At 41.4% G+C, this 8,873-nt stretch overlaps 1 protein-coding gene across 2 annotated transcripts in view; it reads right to left on the bottom strand.

Annotated features, from left to right (window-relative positions):
- Window positions 1-1,839: 1,839 nt before the first annotated feature.
- Window positions 1,840-8,873, bottom strand: part of GPAT3 (glycerol-3-phosphate acyltransferase 3) — a 46,745-nt gene continuing 39,711 nt past the window's right edge. For both annotated transcript variants that reach the window (XM_018565989.1, XM_018565988.1), the window contains 4 exons: window positions 6,551-6,636; window positions 5,263-5,391; window positions 3,426-3,505; window positions 1,840-2,251 (listed from right to left, as the gene is read on the bottom strand). In XM_018565989.1, coding sequence (XP_018421491.1) covers window positions 2,140-2,251; window positions 3,426-3,505; window positions 5,263-5,391; window positions 6,551-6,636 — 407 coding nt within the window. In that variant the 3' untranslated portion in view covers window positions 1,840-2,139. The remainder of the gene's footprint in view (window positions 2,252-3,425; window positions 3,506-5,262; window positions 5,392-6,550; window positions 6,637-8,873) is intronic.

Genomic DNA, 8,873 nt, shown 5'->3' on the forward strand with positions numbered 1-8,873 from the left:
GTGTAACCATGTCTCTGTTAGCATTTTCATACAATAGTCAATATGCCCTTTAAAAGGCACGTAATCTCAGATTGTTAGTTTTATTAACAAGATAGCAGCTATTATGCGAAAAAACACAACGCACAGTAAGCTTACACAAGATTTTCCAAACACTGTACCCTCTTAAAAGGCATTGAACAAGGCTCTCCCACCCTGCCTCTGCTTCCAATACCTGACATACTGTACAGTACCTGATCTGCAGCTCACCAGAGACCCAACGCTGACCAAGACAGCAGTTTCCTCAGCACTTCCTACGCCACTCAGCGACAGGATCTCTCCTTGGTCCTAATCGTTCTCAGCAACTCCCATGCCTTTCACTGTGGGGTCCTCACATGGTCTGTGTTAAGCTATGCTAGACTGCTCCCCCTCAGTCCAGCAGCCCGGCTGTCTGCAGAGCATTCAGCTCATTGTGCATTCTGAGAAAATGGATTGTGAAGTGCCTAACCTGTATACAAAACATTCAAAATACCTTACATTATTTTTTTCTGTGGGAGAAGCTAGATGCAAAACTACACATACAAAGCAGTTCTTCCGGAGATGAAGGGTTTTTATTGGAAAAACCTTTAGCATGACTGAAATTGCCTGATTAAAAGGAGGAGAACTATGGGGTCAGTGTTTTTCCCCATAGTTCTCCTTAGGGTAACGGGAGGACACAAACTAGCGTCCTCCCGTTACCCTAAGCTCAGTAAACCGTGAGCTACAGCTCGCGGTATACTCAGACGCCGCAGCCGGAGCGGGTCCCGACTTAGATGACGGGATCCGCCCAGCTGCGTGAGTGACAGCTGGCTCTGCCTATCTAGAGGCAGAGCCAGCTGTACTCGCCCCCTTCCCCGTCCGTTCCGCCAGTCAGCGCTGGCAGATCGGAGCAGGGAATCCAGCCCCTCCCCCTGTCACGGCAGAGAGCCGTGACAGGATCGAGAGGCGAGCGAACCCGGTATGTGTTCGCTCACCTCCCGATCGACTGAGCCGACCTGTGACAGTCTCATTGTCACAGGTCGGCTAGAGCTATGAGGTGAGTGAAAAGCACCCACCTCATAGTTCTCCTTTAATGGAGTACACCAAATCAAAATTACACCAAGTAGTATGCGCTAGCACAACTCACAAATTCTCTTGGGGTATGGAGAGTGGGCACTTAAACAAGTTTTATTCCCTTTTCTTTTCTAATTTCCTTGATTACATATATGTTGTCCTATATTTTTCAATTTTTTCTTCTTCCTCACCCGATGCCTCATCTTAGGAATCTTAAATCACATGGCATGCAAGTCATATCCATATTTTCAGGATCACCCATGTCACAGGGGTAATGTGCAGGTCTCACTTTATATACGGCACAGCATGCCTTTACTATGATACGCCTTTCTTTTTCTTCAACCTGTTATTTGTTATGAGAAAAAAAAAAATCCTCAATAAATAAAATGTCTGGAAAAAAAGAGCTTTATTTATTTCCTGTATTACGTGTTATTTTGTTCTGTAGCTTTACAGAATACATAAAACCATTCATATCAATGCCTTACCCCACTGGAGCTTACAATCTAAAGTCAATACTACATTCATACATACATTTTTTGGGGCTGATGTGGTAACAAATAACCTACCAGCATGTTTTTGGCTCATTGGAGCACATGCAATTCATAAGATTCAAATCACATGATCCCAGTGCTACAAAACATTCTCCCCCAGAACTTTTGCTGTTACCTTAATTTTAGGTCTCACTAACATAGAATAAACCTGCAGCCAGTCTGAACAGGTCAGTGATTTCCAACAATACACATCTTAGTCTCTGCAGTCCACCCGGGAAAACCCTGAAATATAGAACTAGCCCCATATGAAGAGAGTGTCAATAGGTTTTTAGTCCTGCCAAGAAGCAAATCTGTAAATACTTCTCAATCTGGAAACAGAAAATTACAGAACAATTACTTTAAATTACGTGAACTGGAAATACAGTGGCCACGCTTCTTCAGTAAAATTCTCACAATTCCCCTGGAGTTGCTTTTTAAATTGTACAAAAAGATTATGGAAAATGTGTACAAAAAGGGTACTGAAGAATATCAAACAAGCCAGCATTGTTCTTGGTGTCTATAGACCATCACACAACACAGCTCAGTCAGCTTTCTCAGAAACATGATCAGGTCCTGCAATTATTTTGCTATAATTCTTCTGCTGTTCCTCTTTGAATGAATTTTTTACTTTGTCTCTTTTTAGTCCACCATCCCTAAATAAAAACAAAATACAGCATTAGTATTCAAAGAAGTTCACAAGGACAATTACCAATGCTAAGAAGAGTGTGTTATTATTTGTACAATGTTTGACTGTGAAATGACAACGCTTTAAAAACCTGTATGTTCTCTGGAGATGGATTTGTGACCTTGAGATTGGCCATGCTTTTCCACAAAAACTTGGAATGTAATTGTTTCTAGCAATTTGGAGAAGATGCCAATAATTTTGCCCAGTCCATTTTTGGAGTTTTGCATGGAATGTGTCAGATTTGGCTTTTTTTCCCCTCCACTTTTTTGTGTCATACCGATACAAAACAAAAGAAATAAACATGAGAATGCCTAAACATTTGTAATTGCAACAATTTTCTGCGCAAAGTGGTGCATTATCTCACAGAAATACAGGGGTGCCGATATTTTTGCCCATGACTGTAGCACTCTTTCTCTGCACTGCTGAAGACCAATAGGGCTTTTTTTCTTTAAAGTGCATATAAACCTAAAACAAGAATGTAATATATTGCAGCGTGCCAGTCCTTAGATGTGGTACCTGCATTATTTTTCGTTTTTCAAAAAACATTTTCAGCAAGTACAGAAACTACCTGCTGATCTTGCCGGAAATGTATGCAAGCTTATCAGAAACTGGGAAATTTGCCTCACTTCTTGTCCTAATTATGGTGTTGATTGCAACATAAAATTAGGGGAAACCCCTCAAAAAAGAACCAGTGATATTAGTTTATTTTCTAATATAGTAAGGAAAATGTTAGAACCCTGCCAGGCTTTATATGGTTTGAGGTTTACAACCTCTGCCATCATCACTTAGGAGGAGCCTTTGCTTAGTTGATGGCCTTTGTTTAGGAAAACCACCAGCTGCCTATTAGGAATACGGAGAGCACGCCTCATACATAACAAACCTCAAAACATAACAATAAAAAAAATGTAGTTCTACCTATCTATGACTGCCCTTGCCAGCCAAAAAGGTAGAGCTCCAGGTTCTGAACTACATACACATTTAGGCACTGGAATTTTGAGACACCATGTTGCCAGTGCACTACAGAAAATGTGGCTTGGCTCTCCCCAGGAGATACATGAATGACCTTTTTACAATACGACAGACATTGTATACATTTTTTTTAACATAAAAACATTAAACATGTGTCAGAAAACAACAATTACCATGGAAGCTCTATCAGTCCACCTTGTTTAGCAATTGCAGACTTAACTCTGTTGGCAAACTGAACAGCATCCTCTCCCTCCTGAAAATATAAGGAATAATTATTAAAAATTAATTAAAAGTAAGTTTTAACATGCAATACAAGTACTTTATTCAAATCAAAAACAGAAAAGCATAGAATTTTTGTTTTTCCGGAAGTCAATTGAGGGACACGGGAAGTCTTTCACCTTTGGGTCATACTGCCATGTAGCCCAGCCCAGGATAACCCCTCCTACTACAAGCATGCCTCAGGTTTTGAAATTTTCACAAGGAGTATAACAATCCCATCCCTGCAACAAGACTTCTGATTCCTCCCTGATGACCAAATCCAAATTGGATAACCTTGCCAGCAGGATGCTCCAATACTGCAGAGACAGCCAAATTGGCAGAAGTGTCAGAATCAGAAGACAAGCCTCCTGCAATGACCAAGTCCCATGCACCAAGAGGGCAGCAAGGACTACTCCCCAGCCCAAAAAGGATGGCATCTGTTGTGATGATCTTCCAAAGGATTAGAAGGACTTCCCTGATTGCAGAGGCACATTCCTGAGCCACCAAGCTTGCTGCATTAAACCATAGGAAACGGTATGGTGAGAAGATGGGAACATGCAGATACACATCCTTGATGCCCATAGAGGCCAAAGAGTCTCCCTGGGGAACAGACGAAATTACTGCCCTTGTGTATGTCATGTGAAATTTCTGGGCTCCAATTAAGACATGAAGAGCTTTGCGATTCAAGATTGGGCTCTTTGAAACCATTCTGCAACTGGAACTGGAGCAGAGACAGGATTTTCTGTGTCCAGAAGATGCATGAGGCGTAGATGAAAAACTGCCATCTGAGTAGTAACACAAAGGCTGGAGGTGAGAAACCAAGGAGGAAGCATGGATTAACACTCCAGTTTGTACCCCTGGGGAACCACCTCCTGCACCTACGTGCCTGAGATGCATGTTGAGAAAGGACCACCAGACCCAATATAGAGCTTGATAATAGAACTGTTCTGAAGATACATCTCTTAAAGACCAAACTTGTTACACACAGGTTCCTCTACACACACAGTGCCCTATACATGTGTATTGCCAGGAGACCCATGCAAGGAGACTCCAAAAAAATGCAATTTAAAGCTACAGCCTAATATTTTATAAGCAAGGGATCAATAACAATAGCGGTGAGATCCCTTTATGAGTTTTTAACAAGTCATCCATGGTTTGACAAAGCAAAGTCACAGCCAGTAATAGGGGAATTGCAGGGCCTGCCAGCAAGAATAGAATTTCAGAGAGGGTTTCCAACCATGCAAAGGATCCTTAAAGAGAGACATATCTTCCACTGGAATAGTAAGCAGTTGTTATGGTGGGAAAAAGTCAGATCTACAGCGGGGATAGACTACTTGTGTGCAAAAATCGTACCCAAAGGGTATAAGGCCAACTAGCACTTGGTGGGAGCAAATATCAGAGTATTTCCAATCACCGTAGAGAAAGAGTTGGAAAAGTGGGTGCAATGGAAAAGTCTTTGCAGCCTTAGGAGTGTTATAGGAGCAAAGACTGGAAACCATATTGGTAGAATATGGTTTCCAGTCTTTGTGAAATCAGGCATGTTTCAGCCATGTGGTGGTAAGGTCCCATCATGTGATAAAAGAATTCTCAGAGCCATCCACCATGTGAAATTGCATGTTCATTCATTCTGTGTGAATGTGCAAGGCTAAAACAAATGTTACATAGCGTATTTCCTTTCTAGATTTTCCAGAATTCTTTACAAAAATACACCCCAAAGTATATTTTGAATTGAATACAGCATGCACACATTACCTTTCTAGTCATAGGAGGCAAGTACCACACGTTACACTTGATGGCCCAGCTCGTCATCATTCTCAGTAGATAGCTTACCATGCTATATTTACTGCTATTCCAGAATGCATCTCCAAACTGTGGGTCATACTACAATGTGAAAACAACACAAATCAAATCTGTAAGATATCTTAAGAAAATGTACTATACATTTTAGGTTTCTATATCTGTAATCTCAGAGTTAGACAAAACATTTAAATAAACTGAGCAAAGGATAAACCAATTGAAAAATTTAGCAATTAAAAATTATTCCTGGCAATTTCTGTGCAACAGTTTCATAGCAAGCTCTAGCCTCAGGAAACTGCATGTAACGTTTATTTCATTCATGCTTAATAACATTTTACTAAACTAATCTCAATGGATTATCAACTAAAAAAGACAAAATATTACAGGCTGTATTTTATGAAACAATTACAACTATATCTGTCTTTTAAAGTTTTAGTTATTTGCCTAAAGGATCAGGTAAAATTATGAAACAACCCCTAGTTTCTTAAACATATTAGACACTCCAGCAGCAAGATTGCTTTGCAATAAATTTACTCTGTTCCTATTTATCTTGGATTTCTGTGTATCCTATTTATATTTTCATATTCCATAGCCTCCTGTTGCATTCTCTGTTATATAAATGCAAACAAACAAAAAAATATCACACATGAAAAGGAAGGATTCCCTCATAATTACCACATCAGCTGTGCAGACCCCAGAATTCATGTGCAGAGATCTCACCATTAAAGTCCCTAAAAAGTTGTCAGGTGGTTTAACTCTCTAGTATCTACAAGTGTTTTGGGTGAACTAACCCTATAGCAATGTTGCAATCACCAACATATCTTGTAGAGGTTTCTACAACACAGTAATGGCTATCTGGTTAAAGGTGCCATCTTTTTAAAAACATTCCCATTTCATATCAAAGGATTTATAAATTAGGTAATGGATAGATTGTAGCAAAATCAAATGGGTAAATCAGCATAACATAACCTGTTTCCTTTAAATAATTTGCAATGTAGTTGATCACCCATTACCAAAGCTTACATTAAGATACTGTAATTTGTCAGTAGATGTCAGTAATAGATCCTGAAGGAAGCCCTTGCAGCTCTCACATAGACACAAACTAAAAAGGAGCTTTGGAACTGACAGTAAAAAGGGACAGGGCACAAAAACTCAATGACAGTTGTCAAGGATCCTCATATATTTATATTCTGTATACCCACTTACTGTTTGCAAACTGTGACAACAATCTGTCTTTATTTACCTTTATAGCTACTGGGAATATTGTCCCACCTATTTCAAAACTTCCTTTTTTGAACATCATAACCGAAGTGTTATTAATACAGGTGCCTGCATAGAAAACAAGATAATCATTCATTTACAATGTTGTCTTTTGTATATGAATAAAAAAATACACACAATATTAACATTACTGAAATAAATTAATTAGTTGTTAAATGGTTGTCTACGCTATTAGTTGTTAAAAAAAGAAAAAAACGTATTCTTTAACAGTCAGAACACCAATGGTGGTACGAACAGAGCCAGTGAAGGAAAAGGATGACAGCTGAAAGTATACATTTTCAAATGAAAGCTTGCATATTTCGATCTTGACAAGTTCTTTTTAATGCCTGGCATATTTCATCATTAAGTTTACCTTTAAATCAGGAAACAAATTGCCAACTGAAGCAGGAAAATATCCCCAATGGAACACAAGCAGCAAAAAATAAATAAGACAGGGGTTCTAACTATTATTTGGATTATTTTGGCTTCATATACTTTACATCCATTTAATCTACCCTGAGCCTATAAATCATAATTGTGGGCTCTGCAAAGGGCCACAAATAGCAAGTACCATGGGCTACCGGCTGGGCACCAGGGATATAATCAATCATGTCAGAGTTGAACTGCTGAAACACACAACATTAAATTGAATTTACAGTGGTTAAGAGGTAGCCATGGTTTAAGAAACACCATGCCATCTGTGAGATTTATTCACACTTTGCTTCAACTTATTTGTGTTTTAGGAGAAGAGCAGGTGTGATAGCCCAAAACTTTGACTCGGCTTTGTGCTAGAACATGTCACAAATATCCAGCAGTGCACTGAAAAGTATATACATTAAGGGACCCTTGCATGTTTTGGCATATCTCTACTGCTAGCAAGCAGTAGCTATATGCAAAAACATTCTTTAAAAAAAGAATAAAAGAGCACGAAACAAGTTTAAAAACTTACCTGTGTATCCGCCGCGTTCTCCCGTCCGAAGATCTAAAGCTTCTCGGGCGGCCGCACAGGATCATAGGGCGGGCGTAACTGCAGTACAGATCTTCGGTCGGGAGAAGAGGAGAGACACAGGGAAAGTCAATCCAGGCAGCGCACACCCGCACAGACTCAGTGGGACAGGAGTCAGTGCTGGATCAGAGATCCCCATCAGCGCTGGTGGGACTCCTGAAAACGATTGGAAATGTTTTACTTTAACCCTTTCCCTGCCAAGCCCTGCGGAACATTTTTCAATTCAGCTGGCCAAGCCATTTTCGCAATTTTTCCCATTGATTTGATTTTCAACTGCTGCGTTGCTAGTGTTTGTAATAGACTGTAAATTCATGAATGAACAGGAAGTGATGTAAAATCACAGCCTGTTCATTCATAACTTGGGATACATAGTACTATGGGGGTTATTCACAAAGCTGCCGAAGGATCCAGCCGTAGCTTCGGCTGATCCTTCGGTTAGCTTTGGCCCCAAGACCCCTTCAGTTCAGTAGAACCGAAGGGCTGCTGTACGGGCTATAGTGAAGTTGGCCGAGCGGCTCAGTCGAGCCGAAGGCATATGCTTCGGCTCGAATGAGCCGAGGTGAAAGCCGAAGCTGGCCAAACGGCCGGCCGACAACCTGCTACTGATGGATATCTGTCATTACACCGAGAACCCGGCAGAGCCGCTGTGATATCAGGGCGGCTCCGCCGGGTTCTCAGTGTGTAATGACAGTTCACTATCTCCTGGTTACCTAGTAACCAGGGGAAGCTGGACTGTCATTACACACTGAGAACCCGGCGGAGCCGCCATTATATCACGGCGGCTCCCCCGGATCCTCAGTGTGTAATGACAGTTCAGCATCTCCTGGTTACCCAGTGACCAGGGGACGCTGAACTGTCATGAGAGCTTGTTGGAGCTGGATTTGATATCACCGCCGGCTCCGACAAGCTCTCATTGTAATGACAGCTGGTCCCGTCCAATAGAAAACAGTTGGGCGGAGCTAGCTGTCACTGTTAGCTCCGCCCAATCATTTTCTCCTTTTTCTATTCCGCTCGGTACCACAGAGGTACCAAGCAGAATAGCTGCAGAATAGCTGAGCCGAATGCCCCTATCAGAATAGGCCCAACAGCATACCCCGCCAGCCGACGCTTGCTCCTCCGCCCCCCACTGGAGATGTTTTTTTTGATCCCCGCTGCCACAGCCCTACAAGCAGGGCACAGCAGCGGGGATCCATGGAGTCACAGATGCCTGCCTTGAGCGGCTCCAGGCAGAGATGAGAGGCTCCAGATGCCGGCAATTTTTCACATTGATTTGATTTTTAACTGCTGCGTCTAGCGTTTG

The sequence above is a fragment of the Nanorana parkeri genome, unplaced genomic scaffold, assembly GCF_000935625.1.
Source record: "Nanorana parkeri isolate BGI_ZX_2015 unplaced genomic scaffold, ASM93562v1 scaffold906, whole genome shotgun sequence".
Taxonomy (NCBI): domain Eukaryota; kingdom Metazoa; phylum Chordata; class Amphibia; order Anura; family Dicroglossidae; genus Nanorana; species Nanorana parkeri.